Source organism: Hylobates moloch, unplaced genomic scaffold (assembly GCF_009828535.3).
Source record: "Hylobates moloch isolate HMO894 unplaced genomic scaffold, HMol_V3 SCAFFOLD_2, whole genome shotgun sequence".
Lineage (NCBI taxonomy): Eukaryota > Metazoa > Chordata > Mammalia > Primates > Hylobatidae > Hylobates > Hylobates moloch.
Genome location: NW_026652277.1, coordinates 136,600,785 through 136,617,466, shown reverse-complemented (window position 1 = coordinate 136,617,466; position 16,682 = coordinate 136,600,785). Strand labels below are relative to the sequence as shown.

At 39.4% G+C, this 16,682-nt stretch overlaps 1 protein-coding gene across 1 annotated transcript in view; it reads left to right on the top strand.

Moving 5' to 3' along the window:
• The window catches only part of MCM9 (minichromosome maintenance 9 homologous recombination repair factor), a 131,001-nt gene that overhangs the window by 64,239 nt on the left and 50,080 nt on the right, over positions 1-16,682 (top strand). Inside the window, exon 8 of the mRNA XM_032157804.3 lies at positions 15,604-15,778. Coding sequence (XP_032013695.1) covers positions 15,604-15,778 — 175 coding nt within the window. The remainder of the gene's footprint in view (positions 1-15,603; positions 15,779-16,682) is intronic.

The window sequence follows — 16,682 nt, the reverse complement described above, 5'->3', positions numbered from 1 at the left end:
TGTCGCCAGGCTGGAGTGCAGTGGTGCGATCTCGGCTGACTGCAACCTTTGCCTCCCAGGCTCAAGCCATTCTCCTGCCTCAGCCTCCTGAGTAGCTGGGACTACAGGGGCCCAACACCACACCTGGCTAATTTTTTGTAGAGACGGGGTTTCACCATGTTAGCCAGAATGGTGTCAATCTCCTGACCTCGTGATCCGCCCGCCTTAGCCTCCCAAAGTGCTGGAATTACAGGTGTGAGCCACCTCGCCTGGCTTTCATTTTTGATGCTATTGTAATACTATATTGAACAGGAGTGATGAGAGTGGGCACCCTTATCTTGTTTGTGATCTTGAAGGAAAAGCCTTCAACTTTTCACCATTGTGTATAATGTTGGCTCTGGGTTTGTGATATATGGCCTTTATTGTGTTGAGGAACATCCTTCTACCCCTAACTTGTTGAGAATTTTTATCCTGAAAGGATGTTAACTTTTGTCAAATGCTTTTTGTACATCTATTGAAATGATCTTATGGTTTTTGTCCTTCATTTTGTTAATATGGGGAATCATATTTATTGATTGGCATATGTGGAACCAACCTTGTAACCTGTGGATAACTGCTACTTGATTATGGTGAATGATTCTTTCAGTGTATTGTTGAATATGGTGAGTGATTCTTTTAATATATTGTTGAATATGTTTTGTTATTACTTTGTTGAGATTTTTGCATCTCTGTTAATCAGTGATATTGGCCTATAAATTTTTTTTGTAGTGTTTTTTTCTGGCTTTGGTATTAGTGTGATATTGGCCTCAAAAGATGAGTTTGGAATTCTCTTTCTCTCTAGTTTTTGGAAGAGTTGAAAAGGATTGGTATTAATTCTTCTTTATATGTTTGGTAAAATTCAGCCATGAAGCCATCTGGTCCTGGGCTTTTCTTTGATGAGAGACTTTTAATTATTGATTCAACTTCTTTACTCATTCATCCATGCAGATTTTCAATAATTTCTTGGTTCAGTCTTGGTAGGTTATATATTTCTAGAAATTTGCCCAATTCTTCTAGGTGGTCAAATTTGTTGGCTTGTAATTGTTCAGAGTAGTCTCTTATAATCCTTCATATTTCTGTGTTATCAGTTATAATGTCCTTTTCATTTCTGATTTTGAGTCTTCTCTCTTTTTCCTCGTGTAGCTAAGAGTTTGTCAGTTTTATTTTTTAAAAGTCAACCCTTAGTTTTGTTTCTTTTCTATTGTTTTTCTAGTCTCTGTTTCTGCTCTGATATTTGTTATTCCCTTCCTTCTGCTAACATTGAGCTCAGGTTATTATTCTTTTTCTAGTCCCTTAAGGTGTGATGTTAGTTTATTTGCAATATTTCTTCTTTTTTGATGTAGACATTTGTTATAAACTTCCCTCTTAGAACTGTTTTGGCTGCATTCCATAAGTTTTTTCATGTTGTGTTTTCATTTTGTCTCAAGATAAAAAAAAAAAACCATTAATTTCTTCTTTGACCCAATAGTTCAGAAGCATATTGCTTAATTTCCACTGTGTTAATTTTCCATGGTCCTTCCTGTTATTGAAGCAAGTTTCATATCATTGTGGTTGGAAAAGATACTTGATATGAATTCAGTTGTCTCAAATTAAAGACTTGTTTTGTGGTCTAACATGTGATGTGTCTTGGAGAATATTTTGTGTGTTCCTGAGAAGAATGTGTATTCTGCTGCTGTTGAGTGGAATGTTCTGTATATGTCTGGTAAGTCCATTTGGTCTAAAGTATAGTTCAAGTCCAGTGTTTTCATATTGATTTTCTGCCTAAATGATCTGTCCAATGTTGAAAATGGGATGTTGAAATAACTATTATTGTGTTGCAGGCTATGTCTCCTTTTAGACTTTTTAAAATTTGCTTTATATGTTAGGTGCTGTGATGTTGGGTGCATATATATTTACAGTTGTTTTACCCTCTTGATGGATGGATACCGTTACTATTATATAATGATGTTCTTTGTCTCTTTTTGCAGTTTTTTCCCTTGAAGTCTGTTTTGTCTGAAATAAATGTAGCTACCCTAGATTTTTTTTGTTTCCATTTGCATGGGATGTCTTTTTCCATCCCTTCACTTTCAGTCTGAGAGTCCTAAAGTTAAAGTGAGTCTCTTGTAGGCATCCTATATTAGGTCTTTTTTATCCATTCAGCCACTTTCTGCCTTTTGATTGGATAATTTAATCATTTACATTGAAAGTAATTATTGACAAGTAAGGACTTTCTAGTGCCATTTTTTAAATTAGCTTTTTTTTTTTTTTTTTTTGGTAAATCCTTTGTTTCTTTTTCCTCTCTTGCCTTCTTTGTGGTTCGATGACTTTCTATATTGGTATGCTTTGGATCTTTTCTCTTTTGTGTATCTGTTATAGGCTTTTGTTCTGTGTTTACCCTGAGGCTTACATAAAATATATTATACTTATAATAGGCCATTTTAAATTGATGACACCTTAATTTTTTTATTATTGTACTTTAAGTTCTAGGGTACATGTGCACAACATGCAGGTTTGATACATAGGTATACATGTACCATGTTGGTTTGCTGCACCCATCAACTCATCATTTACATTAGGTATTTCTCCTAATGCTATCCCTCCCCCAGTTCCCCACCCCCGATAGGCCCAGGTGTGTGATGTTCCCCGCCTTGTGTCCAAGTGTTCTCATTGTTCAGTTCCCACCTATGAGTGAGAACATGTGGTGTTTGGTTTTCCGTCCTTATGATAGTTTGCTGAGAATGATGGCTTCCAGCTTCATGTCCCTGCAAAGGATGTGAACTCATCCTTTTTTACAGCTGCCTAGTATTCCATGGTGTATATGTGCCACATTTTCTTAATCCAGTCTATCATTGATGGACATTTCGGTTGGTTCCAAGTCTTTGCTATTGTGAATAATGCTGCAGTAAACATACATGTGCGTGTATCTTTATAGTAGCATGATTTGTAATCCTTTGGGTCTATACCCAGTAATGGGATTGCTGGGTCAATGATAATTCTAGTTCTAGATCCTTGAGGAATCACCACACTGTCTTCCACAATGGTTGAACTAATTTATACTCCCACGAACAGTGTAAAAGCATTCCTATTTCTCCACATCCTCTCCAGCATCTGTTATTTCCTGACTTTTTAATGATTGCCATTCTAATTGGCGTGAGATAGTATCTCATTGTGGTTTTGATTTGCATTTCTCTAATGACCAGTGATGATGAGCATTTTTTCATGTATCTGTTGGCTGCATAGATGTCTTCTTTTGAGAAGTGTCTGTTCATATCCTTTGCCTGCTTTTTGATGGGGTTGTTTTTTTCTTTTAAATTTGTTTGAATTCTTTGTAGATTCTGGGTATTAGCCCTTTGTCAGATGGGTAGATTGCAAAAATTTTCTCCCATTCTGTAGGTTGCCTGTTCACTCTGAGGGTAGTTTCTTTTGCTGTGCAGAATCTCTTTAGTTTAATTAGATCCCATTTGTCTATTTTGGCTTTTGCTGCCATTGCTTTTAGTCTTTTAGTCATGAAGTCCTTGCCCATGCCTATGGATGACACCTTAATTTTTATCACATACACAAAGTCTACACTTTTAATTTTCCTCCTCACACATTTTGTATTTTTGATGTCATACTTTGTCTTTTTGTAATTTGCATTCCTTAAAAATTATTGTAGCTGTAGTTCTTTTAACAGTTTAACCTTTTTATTAGAAATATAATTAATTGGCTGGGCGCAGTGGCTCATGCCTGTAATCCCAGCACTTTGGGAGGCCGAGGTGGCTGGATCACAAGGTCAGGAGTTCGAGACGAGCCTGGCCAACATGGTGAAACCCCATCTCTACTAAAAATACAAAAATTAGCCAGACGTGGTGGCACGTGCCTGTAGTCCCAACTACTCTGGAGGCTGAGGCAGGAGAATTGCTTGAACCCAGGAGGTGGAGGTTGCAGTGAGCTGAGATCACACCATTGCATTCCAGCCTGGGTGCCAGAGTGAGACTTCATCTCAAAAAAAAAAAAAAGAAATATAATTAATTTACCCAACCCCATTGTACTACTAGAGTATTTTGGATTTGACAATGTACAGTCATATCTCACTTTACAATGGGGATACACTCTGAGAAATGCATTATTAGGTGATTTTGTCATTGTATGAACATCATTGAGTGTATTTACACAACCCTAGATGGTATAATCTACTATACACCTAGTCTATATGGTACACTCTTTTGCTCCTAGGCTACAAACCTGTACAGCATGTTACTGTATGGAATACTATAGGCAGTTTGTGACACAATGATAAGTAATTGTGTATCTAAACATACCTAAATATATAGAATATACAGTAAAATTGCCATATAAAATTGTATAGGGTACTTATTGTGAATGAAGCTTCCAGGACTGGAAGTTGCACTAGGTTAGTCAGTGAGTGAGTAGTGAGTGAATATAAGGGCTTAGAACATTGCTGTACACTTTTATATGACTAACAGAGCAGTACATTTGTTTACACCAGCATCACCGCAAACACAAGTAATGCTTTGTGTTACAGCGTTATAATGGACGTCACCATCACTAGGCAATATGAGTTTTTCAGCTCCATTGTAATTTTATGGGACCACTGTTGATGTCATTATGTAGCACTTGACTATACTCTCTTATGTCTTCATGTTACTAATAGTGTCTTCTTCCTTCAGCATGAAAAACTCCCTTTAGCATTTTTTTGTAAGAGAGGTCTAATGGTGGCAAATGCTTAAACTTTTTGTTTGAGAAAGTCTTTATCACTCCCTTTTTTTAAAAGACTGAATTGCTGAGTGTAGTATTCTTGGTTAATGGGCTTTTTTTTTTCCTTTTAGGATGTTGAATGTATCATCTCACTCCCTTCTGACCTGCAAAGTTGCTCTTGAGAAATCCACTGATAGTCTTATGAGAAGGTTCTTTTGTATATGATGATTTGCTTTTATTTTACTGCTTTCAACACTCTGTGTTTTAACTTTTTATAATTTTATTATGATTGTCTTGGCATAGGTGTCTTTGGATTCATCTTATTTGGTATTGTTTGGGCTTCCTGCCTCTGGCTTTCTATCTTCCCCAGGCTTGGGAAGTTTTCTGCCATTATTTCTTTGGATATGTTTTCTATCCCTTTCTCTTCTCCTTCTGGCATGCCAATAATGCATAAGTTGTTTTACCTGATGGTGCCCCATAAATTGCTTAAGCTATCTTCACTTTTTCGTCTTTTTCTCTTTTCACCTCAGATTGGATGATTTCCAGTAACCTGTCTCAGGTTAACCAATCTATTCTTCTACCAGATCTTATCTACTCCTAAACCCCTCTCTTGAATTTTTCAGTTCAGTTATAGTACTCTTCAGATATATGATTTTCAATTGATAATTTTATATTTTCTCTTTGTTGACGTTCTCAGTTTCTTGCATTGCTCTGTTGACCCTGGCGAGCATGTTTTTGACCATTATTTTGAATTTTCTGTCCGGTACATCACATATCTCCACTTCACTTTGCTTAGTTTCTAGAGATTTACCATATTCTTTTCTTTGGAATATATTTCCTTGTTTCTTCATTTTCCATGACTCTGTATTTTGGTTTCTGTGTATTAGATAAGACAATTACCTCTCCCAGTCTTGTCAGACTTGTCTCATGTAGGAGAAAGGTCTCACTAATCTGTCTGGCCAAAGATTTTAAGGTGCCTTTCAAATATTTGAGTTCATCCAGACTGTTGAACTCTCTTTGTTTAGGGTTGCACTGTGGAGCTTAAGATGCGCCATGTTCTGCCAGTACCTCAAGACAGGGAAGTTAGGAGCCACATTATCTTAGATGTAGCTGGAAAGATTGGGGTGTTGGCTATGTGTTTCAATTACTTCCATCTTCATGGTGAAGCTGAATGTGGGTGTCTATTTCCCACTCTTTCTGTGCTAAGCCAGGTAGGGGATCTATGGCAAATGTCTGAACTCATGTTTAGGCTGTGCCCTCAGATCCTGGGGAGATAGCTGCTGGATGTGGGCCCATTTATGTCCACCTCTTTTTTCTTGGATCTAGGACCACTCAGGAATGCAAAGTCCCATCAACTCCTAGAGCTAGTTTGTTAAGAAGACAGTACCGACTGGGCGCGGTGTCTCACGCCTGTAATCCCAGCACTTTGGGAGGCTGAGACGGGTGGATCGCAAGGTCAGGAGATCGAGACCATTCTGGCTAACACGGTGAAACCTCGTCTCTACTAAAAATACAAAAAAATAGCCAGGCGTGGTGGCGGGCGCCTGTAGTCCCAGCTACTCGGGAAGCTGAGGCAGAAGAATGGCGTGAACCTGGGAGGCGGAGCTTGCAGTGAGCCAAGATCGCGCCACTGCACTCCAGCCTGGGGGACAGAGCGAGACTCCATCTCAAAGAAAAAAAAAAGAAGACAGTACCTTGGGTGGAAGTTATAGAAGTTATGACATTTGATGTGTAATCAGACTTTTTTCACGTAGAATGGGGGAGGCCTAGATTTATCATAGGGGTAAGCCAAAGCAAAGGATCATGAAGTGTCAAGCTCTGGTTTTGGCTGCTGCAGAGCTGTTTGTTTGCCCTGTTAGCTCCCCAGTGCAAGTCCATTAGAAGCCAGCTTGTCAAATGACCACTTGAAGTATGTTGTAAGCCCCTTCTGGAGAGAAGATGGAAGCTACATGTTCTCACCCCTTTTTGGCACTTTTCCAAGGGAATGTAGCCATTAGAAGTGTTTGCACACTTTGTTCAAGACCACCCCTTTGTTCTGTGATCTAAGGAGACTCACATATGCCTACTATCTTCTGCTGTCAGAGCTAAGAGTAGTTTAGAGAGGGAATATTTAAGGAGGTGCTATAAAAGTTGGAGTACTTGATATGTGGCATAAACCCCATCTGAGGAGAAACAGCTGTTTTTAAAGCCTCTTCTCTGCACTGCCCCTATGGGATGACGTCCCTGAAATGCCTACATGCCCATATAAAACTGGCACTTTTTTCTGTGGTGCAGGTAGACTCACATATACTTTGTTCCCTCTGGTTTCAGAGATAGGAAGTTTAGGATGCAGTCCATTGAGTGGGAGCTGTAAAATTGTGGGTGCTCAATATACAGTCAGACTCTCTTCCATGAGAGATTAATAAACCTGGAGTTATCTCTGGCATGAGCCAGGGGAGAAGACTCAAGAAGTGCCGGTCCACTTGTTAGGCTGTCAGCCAAGCTATATTTGTCTGCCTCTTTAACTCCCTGAAGCAAGTTCGTTAGAAGACAAGCAGCCATGTAGCCACCAGAAGAGTGTGTTATAGATTCCTTCCAGGCAGAAAGAAGGGGCTGCATATTTTAGGCCCCTTCTCTGCACTGCTCTTGGGGGATGAAGCCCCAGAAGTACTCGAGTGCCCATAGCAAACCACCACATTTTTATTGTGGTCTAGAGAGTCTTGGATGTTTAATCCTCTTTGTTCTCAGAGCCGGTGAATTAAGAACCAGACCATGGGAAACCTTAGAGTTAGGGTTCTACATGTGAGTACAAATCCTCTTCTCCACAGGAAGAAACTTGATATTAGGGAGTCCTTTCCAGATAATGTGGAGCAGTGTCTAAGGCAGGGTCCTGTGCCTCAGCTTTTCCTTCCCATTTGATGTGGAAATTTTCTCAGTCGCCCAGTGTGTAGGAGTCTCTCAACTGGTCCCTGACTTTCTCTCAGAGGGAACTGATCCATGAATAGATGTTTATTTGGTGCTTTTGTGGGTGGAGGGAGAGTCAGGAGCTTCCTCTTCTGCCATGTTGCTGACATCACCACCTCTTACCTCCTACTTTTTAATGATTATTGTTGGAGTGATAAATCTTTCTCTGTCCTTTCACTTTTAATCTGTACGTGCCTTTAAAGTATGGGTTTTCAAATATTGTTTGTTCTCACTTATAAGCAGAAGCTAAGCTGTGAGGACACAAAAGCATGAGAATGATATAATGGACTTTGGGGACTCGGGGAATGGTGGGAGTGGGATGAGGGACAAAAGACTGCTTATTGGGTACAGTGCGTAGTGCTCAGATGATGGGGGCACCAAAATCTCAGAAATCAGCACTAAAGGACTCATCCACATAACCAAAATACCACCTGTACCCCAAAAACTATTGAAATAAAAAATAAAATGAAATATATTTTACACAAAAAATAAAACTGTGTAAACATCTTATAGTTGGGTCTTTTTTTTAAATCAATTCTGACAATCTCTGTCTTAATTGATATATTTAGAACATTGATGTTTAAGGTGATTATTGATAGAGGTGCATTAATATTTAGTTAGTTGGTTTTCTGTTGCTATAACTAAATACCTAAGACTAGGTAGTTTATAAAGAAAAGGGATTTATTTCTTAGAGTGCTGGATGCTAGGAAGTACAATGTAGAGGTGGCACATCTGGTAAAGGCCTTCTTGCTGGTGGGGACTCTCTGCAGAGTTCTGAGGTGGTAGAAGACATTACATGGCAAGGGGCCTGAGTGTGTTAACTCTTACTTCTCTTATAAAGCCGCTAATGCCCCACCCTCATGATCTCATCTAATCCTAATTACCTTTCAAAGGTCCCACCTCTCAAATACCATAGTCGGATTTCCCACCCTCTTAATACTGTTATGATGGGGATTAAGATTTAATATGAGCTTTAGGGGCAGGCGGACAAACATTCAGACCATAGCATGTGCCATGTTTGTTACTATTTTTATTTGTTGCCCTTGTTCTTTGTTCCTATTTTTTGTCTTTGGTGCTTTTGCTGCCTTTTATGGTTTTGAGCAGTTTTTATGATTCCATTTTCTCTCCTCACTTAGCATATCAATTGTATGCCTTTTTAAAAACTTTTTTTTAAAGTGATTGCCCTAGAGTTTGCATATGCATTTACAACTATTCTAAGTCCATTTTAAAATAACACTATACCAGTTCACAGGTAGTGTAAGTACCTCGTAATGACAGAATATTCCTAATTTCTCCTTGTCCTTAGATCTTTCATCTCATTCATTTCACTTATACATAAGCATAATTAAGCATGTATATATATACCTATGCATATACAATTAAATACATTGTTTCTATTAATATTTTAGACAAACTGTTATCTATTAGATCAATTAAGAGTAAGAAAATAAAAGTTTTTATCTTTCAGGTTTTTTTGTCTAATGCTCTACTTTTCTCTGTATGGATCTGAGTCTCTGACCTATGTCATTTTCCTTTTCTCTGAAGAACTTCTTTTAACATTCCTTGCAAGGCAGTTCTACTAGTAATAAATTTCTTCAATCTTTGAGAAAGTCTTTGTTTCTCTTTTACTTTGAAAGGATAATTTTTCAGGGTACAAAATTCTATGTTGGGATTTTTCTCTTTTAGCACTTTAAATATTTCACTTTACTGTCTTCTTGCTTGCATGGTTTCTGAGGAGATGTCAGATGTACTTCTTAAGTTTGGTCCTCTATAGCAGGGTTCCCAACCATGGCCTGTTAGGAACCGGGCTACACAGCAGGAGGTAAGCAGCAGGCAAGTAATCGAAGCTATGTCTCTATTTATAGCTGCTCCCCATCGCTCGAATTACCTCCTGAGCTCCACCTCCTGTCAGATGAGTGGCAGCGTGAGACTCTCATAGGAGCATGAACCCTATGGTGAATTGTGCATGCGAGGGATCTAGGTTGTGCGCTCCTTATGAGAATCTGATGCCTGATGATCTGTCACTGTCTCCCATCATCCCCAGATGGGATTGTCTAGTTGCAGGAAAATAAGGTCAGGGCTCCCACTGATTCTACGTTAGGGTGAGTTGTATAATTATTTCATTATATGTTACAATTGATGGTGGCATCAGCCCATTTGGAGCAGCTGCCGAGGGGATGCCAGCTGCAGTGTGGGAGGTGTGGCCAAGGCTGTATGCTCCATGGAGCTGGCAGGGGCCAGGAACAGGTGAGAGCCCTGCCTGCTACCAAGTTGGCTCCCCACACACCCAGTCGAAGCTACAGCCATGCAGCCGTGGCTCTGGACCTAGGCATCCCTACACTCTTGGGGGCCCAGGAACCCCCCCTTCCCCCGAAGGCTCAGAAGTACCTTCTCCTGCTCCCTGGCCTCTCCCCACTCCTGGCTGTCACTCCAATTTTGGAGTAAAGTTGAAGCCAAGCCTGAACACTCTTGTGACCTGGCCAGCGGTGCCACCCCACTGCCTTGGCTCCTTCTGAAACTGTGGGTGCTGACAAGCTCAGGGAGGGAGGATGTTGGGGGGCTGAAGGTAGCTCAGCATGGGCCTACAGGCCTCCCTCAGCCTGAACAGCATGGGCAACATGGATGGCATGTTGATGGTGGCAGGAAGCAGGCAGATTCATTCCTAGGAAGGAAGTGGTGGGTCCCTGGTGAAGCCCTACCTTCAAGCCAGGGACAGCCTGAAGCCTGAGGGCCAGGCTGCCAGTTCTGGATGGAGTCCACAACCTGAAGTGAGAAATTATGGTGCTTTTTCCAGGTCCGCCTGTGGACCAGTCAGCATGTACTTCCTCCCTTCTGAGCCCACAAAAACCCCAGACTCAGCCAGACACACACACTCATCAGGTCAACCTGCCTACAGAAAGGAGCTACCCACTACAGGTCTCCTCTCTGCTGAGTGCTGGACACTTGTCAGTACAACCTGCCTGCGGAAAGCAGCTACCCACTTCGGGTCTCCTGAGAGCTGTTCTGTCACTCATGAAGCTCCTCTCCACCTTGCTCACCCTCCAGTTGTCCATGTACCTCATGCTTCCTGGACGTGAGACAAGAATGCAGGACCTGTTGAATGATGGGACTGAAAGAGCTGTAACACAAACAGGGCTGAAACACGTCCCTCACTCACCACATTGTGGCTGACGAGAAGGAGTGAAGAGCTGCAGCCCTTCTAGCTGCCCAAACATGCTTTAACACCCACTTTGGGGCTGTGCAGTTCCTGGTGTCTCCGAGCTTTTGGGCACCATCATGTTCCCTTTGTTCAGATGCTGGTGCCTGCAGTAGAAGCTGCTTACGGTACGTCTGGTCCAGCTGCAGCCTCACATGGAACCGGTACCTGAAGCTGCCCGCTCCACCGCAGCTGGCACGCCTGGCTGTGCACAGTGGCTGGACACCACACTCATTCACTGACACACCTGTGGCCGTCCCATGCCTGGCTTGCCATTGGCAGACATGAGATCTGGGCCGGTAGTAGTGTGAGCCAAGTGCAGCCTGCTGTGCTGAATGGGTGGAACAAGCCCAGCAGATGTGAGTAAAACTCATGCAGAGGCACCTCCAACCACAGAGGTTTCCAGCTGGCAAAGCTACATCCTAAGAATCCTGTGACATGATGTGATAATAGAAATAAAGTGCAAAACAAATAAAATGCACTTGAATCATCCCTAAACCATCCCCACTCTGGTCTGTGGAAAAATTCTCTCCACGAAACCAGCCTTTGGTGCCAGAAAGGCTGGGGACCACTGCCCTATAGGTAAGCTGTTTTTCTTCCTTTGACTTCTTTTATGATTTTTTTTTTTTATCTTTGATTTTCTGAAGTTTGAATGGAATGTGCTTGAGTGTAAGGTTTTCTTGGGCATTTATTTTGCTGGTGTTCTCTGAGCACCCTGGATTTCTAATTTATTATCTGACAGTATTTCAATGAAATGTTTCACAATATTGCTTCACCTATTGCCTCTGTCCCTTTCTGTCTTTATTGTTATTCTTTTATTCCCATCACATGTATGTCACACCTTTTGTAGTTGTCCCACAGTTCTTGGATATTCTCTTCTTTTTTGTTTTGGAAGTTTTAATTGACATATTTTCAAGCTCAGAGATTCTTTCTTCAGATGTGTCCAGCCTGCTAATAAACCCATTAAAGACGTTCTTTATCTTTGTTAGGGTGTTTTTGATCTCTAGTGTTTCTTTTTTATTGTATCTCAGAATTTCTGTTTGTTTACTTACATTATCCATCTGTTCTTTCATATTGTCTACTCTTTCCATTAGATCTCTTAGCATATTAATCATAGTTGTTTTAAATTCATAGTTTATTTCAATGTCCCTGCCATATCTAGATCCAATTATGATGCTTGTTCTATCTCTTCAAATTGTATTTTCTGCCTTTTAGTATGCCTTGCAATTTTTTTGTTGAAAGGTAGACATGATGTACTAGGAACAAGGAAAATTGTGGTTAATATGCCTTTAGTATTGCAGTGATAAGGTGTTGGGGAAGAGAAAGGATTCTATAGTCCTGTGATTAGGTCTCAGCCTTTTAGTGAGCTTGTGTCCCTGGGCTGTGAACTTCACAAGTGCTTCTCAGTTTTTTGCATATTCACTCCCTTGGGTGGTACCAGATGACTGGAAGGGGTTGGAGGTGAGTATTGCCCTTCTTTCAGATAGATAAGGCTCTGGTAAAATAGTTCCTTTTAAGGACAGGCCTTGTTAAGAACAGGAAGTTCTGGCGTATTTCTAAGTGGTTCCTTTTCCCTCTCTCTGCCAGAAGCAAGAGTAGATTTTACTCTCATCTTCACTGTGAGTTGCTGGTAGAGCTCTCAGTGGTAAAACTCGCAGAAAATGTAGGGGTTTCCCTATGGTGGGGTCCTTCTTGATTTTTCCACTGTGAACCATTAGCAATTTGCTAATTATAGTTCAAATTTTCTTGCCTGTTTTTCTTACATAAAAGTTTATGCTCATGAATTTCTGCTCAGCTAAGTTGTGATTCTCTGTATCTGCCTGACTGTCTTCAATTTTGGGGCAGTAATTTGTCCTCTGATCTCATTTCTCTGATGGGTCTAAGAAGTTACTGATTTTTTTGTTTAGCTTTTTACTTGTTAGGTTGAAGTAGTGACTTCTAAGCTCCTTGTGTGCTAGACTGGAAACCAAAAGAATTCACAGCTATTTTCTCCTGTGTTTTCTTTCTTTATAGTTTTACACTTTACATTTAGGTATTGAATTAATTTTGGATTAATTTTTATATTACATGTGAGGTATGGTCAAGATTCATTTTTTCTTCTTGCGTAAAGATACTCAGTTACTCCAGCACCATTTGTTGAACAGATTATCTTTTCTCCATTGAACTGCCTTTTTATTTTCTATAAAAAATCACTTGACTTTCTATGAGTGGGACAACTTTTGGATTCTGTTCTGTTCCAGTGTTCTATCTGCCTAACCTTTTTCCAGTACCACACTGATTTGATTACTGTAGCTTTTGTAGTATGTCATGTGAGACCTCCAAGCTTGTTTTTTGGTTTGGCTCTTCTATTTCCTTTGCTTCTCTATATAAATCATAGAATCACCTTGTTACTTTATTTTTTTAAAAATCATGCTAGGATTTTGCTTGTAATTGCATTTTAACTGCAGAACAGTTTGGGGAGAATTGACATCTTGAAAATAGAGTTTTCCAATTTTTAAGAATTGACATCTTGAATATAGAGTTTATTCCATCTCTCAATTTCATTGTCATGATTTCCTCTATCAGTGTTTTGTAGTTTTGCATAAAGATTCTTGCATATATTTTGTAAGACTTATACCCAGATATTCCATATGTTGACTTGTGTCCTCCAGCCTTGCCACACTCATTTACTAGTTCTAGTTGGTTTTTAGTAGATTGTTTGGGATTTTCTGTGTAATCATATTGTCTGCAAATTTAAACAGTTTTATTTCTTTATTTTTCAGTCTGTATGTTAATTATTTCTTTTCCTTGCCTTATTTCAGTGGCTAGAACCTCTAGCATGATTTTGATTAACGGTGATAAGAGAAAATCTTATTGCTTTTTTCTGATCTTTGTAGGAGATGAGGAAACATTCAGTCTTTTATCACTAGGTGTGTTCAATATAGGATTATTGTAAATACCCTTTATCAAGTTGAAGAAGTTCTCTCCCTTTCCTAATTTTTTGAGAGTTTTATCACAAATGATTGTTGAGTTTTGTGAAATGTATTTTCTGTATCTATTGAAGCAATTGTACGCTCTTTCTTCCTTAGCTTATTGATATGGCGAATTACACTGATTAATTTTCGAATGTTAACTTCACCTTGCATTCCTGGGATAATCCTCACTTGGCTATAATCTATCATCCTTTTATGTATTGTTGGATTTGATTCATTTGCATTTATGAGGATTTTTGCATCCATATTAGAGATACTAGTCTATAGGTTTCTTATAATATGTCTTTGCCTAGTTTAGTATGACAATTCAATTATGACAATTAGTATGATAATTCTGAGTTCATTAAATGAGTTGGGAAGTGTTTACTCTTCTATATTATTGAAAAATTTGTGTTGCATTGACATTATTTCTTTCTCAAATATTTGGTAGAATTTGCTATGAAGCCATCTCAGCCTGCAGATTTCTGTGTTGGAAGGTTTTTAAATATTTAATTTTCAAAACAAATAAAGGATTATGGAAGATATCTGTTCCTTTTTAGATAAACTTTGCATATTTAAAAAAAATTGACTATTTTGTTTAAGTTATCAAATGTATGGCATAGAGTTATTCATAATATTTCCTTATTATTAGTTCATTGTAGGATCAATAGTTATGCCCCCTCTTTCATTCCTGATATTTTGTAACTTGTGTCTCCTCTTTTTTTTTTTTTTTTTTTTGGTCAGTCTGGACAGAAGTTTATCCATTTTTATCAACAATAGTTATTTAATGTACTCATGTTTCATATACCTTTTAATGAGCTTTAGTTATATTTTATTTAAATATCCAAGAATCTCTAGGATATTTTCTATTGTTATCCTCTTTTGCAGATTAATAAAGTCAGGCTTGTATATATTAGGAAACTTGCCTATAATTCAACAGCTAGAATGATAGCTCTAGGATTCAAATCAAGTCTTGTTGACTCCAAAGCCTTTTCTTTTGACCATTCTGCTTTATTGACTGGTATACAGGACAAATAAAAATCAAAAAGACATATGAAAAGAATCCCTTCCCTCATATTGTAACTGGAAGCAAACTTTTCATTTTCATCATTGGAAAGTAATAATTACTATTCTCTATCACTGGACCCTTTTCTGTAAACAGTGTATAGTACACAACCTCTGTCATAAGGTCTCTGGAGATCTGTTTTCCCCTTCCAAAAGTTTAGACCACTCGACCAGAGGACCTACAAGGAGAGACAGAAAATTTGAGAACTTCTGGTTGCTACAAAATACTGGAGAACACACCCTAGATTTTTAGAACATAGGAGCTTATGAGGCCTTCCAGTGACTAGATATATGAAGCAATTGTCCTGATGCCATCCATTCTTGGTTAACTGCAAATAAAAGTCTTTATGCCCTTCTCTTTAAAATGTAGGCATCTCTTTCCTTTCATAGGTTAAAATATGCCTCTTTTTGTTTTTTTAAGACAAGATCTTTCTCTGTCACCCAGGCTGGAGTGTAGTAGCTCTAATATGGCTCACTACAGCCTTGATCTCCTGGGCTCAAGCGATCCTCCCGCCTCAGCCTTCTGAGTAGCTGGAACTACAGGTGCACGCACCACCATGCCCAGCAAATTTTTAAATTATTTGTAGAGACAAGGTTTTGCCATGTTGTCCAGGCAGGCCTCAAACTCCTGTGTTCAACAAATCTTCTCACCTCGGCCTCCTGAATTGCTGGAATTACAGGTGTGAGCCACTGCACCCAGTCAAGATAATGCTTTTGAAAATAAAAGTTGATATGGCTTGCTTGTTTCCTCAGGTCTGACGGTAACTGCTGTAAAAGACTCAGGAGAATGGAATTTGGAGGCTGGGGCATTAGTTCTTGCAGATGCGGGCCTTTGCTGTATTGATGAGTTCAATAGCCTCAAAGAGCATGATAGGACCAGTATCCATGAAGCAATGGAGCAACAAACCATAAGTGTTGCTAAGGCTGGGTAAGAGTTTCTTTAAAATCTATGGGAATAATGAGATTATTTAATATATGCTTAGGGGAAAATGTGAACCTTGTTGAGCTGTAAGGTGTGTTTGGTCCTCTTTGGGATGATCAGTTACCACCCTTCAAGACACACATTAGAGTTTTTCCTTATTAGACCATAGAATTGTGTGAGGAAGTGAAAATGAGCTATTGGGAAAGAGAAAAGGAAAAGGAAAGTATAAATGTGGTTGACTAAACTAATGGAAGGGATTTTTGAAGAGCTTTTAATGCAGGATTCAACTCATTCTCTTTTTCATTCGGTAAACATTGTATGTATACTCTGGGCATATTACTGTGTTAGGAATTTTGAAAAGTTCGAAAAGAAAAAATCATAGTTTCCGGCATTCTCCTTATAAATCCTGATGGAAGGTTGATTACAGCATATGGAATACTAAATAGTAAATAATGTAAGCATAAGATGAAATGCCTTTTGTGGCTCAAAGAGGCTCAGGATTGAGCTGTGTGAGTCCCTGGCTACACATAAAGTGGAGGAAAAAAGTAAGCCAGGTTCAGACAGAAATCTCACACGGGCACTGAAGTGGTTATAGGAAACTTACCTGGCTACAAAGGCTGGCCATCAAACAGGCTGCCAGGTCATTCAAGCAGTAACAGGGCTAGAACTGTTTCCGTCTTAATGCTGCTATTATGGATGTGAAGCCAACTGATCAGACAGGTAGGGCTGCCAGCAGTGTCTTCAAATAGTTATGAGTACTTGGGAGCCAGGCAGACACTGGTATATAGAGATTGTATGAGATCTATTTGTATACTCCAGCAAAAAATTAATGAGGAGTGAGGTAGAGGGAGGAGGGGGAGAGTAGGATATAGCCCACCAGAAAAGATACGAGAAAGATCTGTCAGACCTA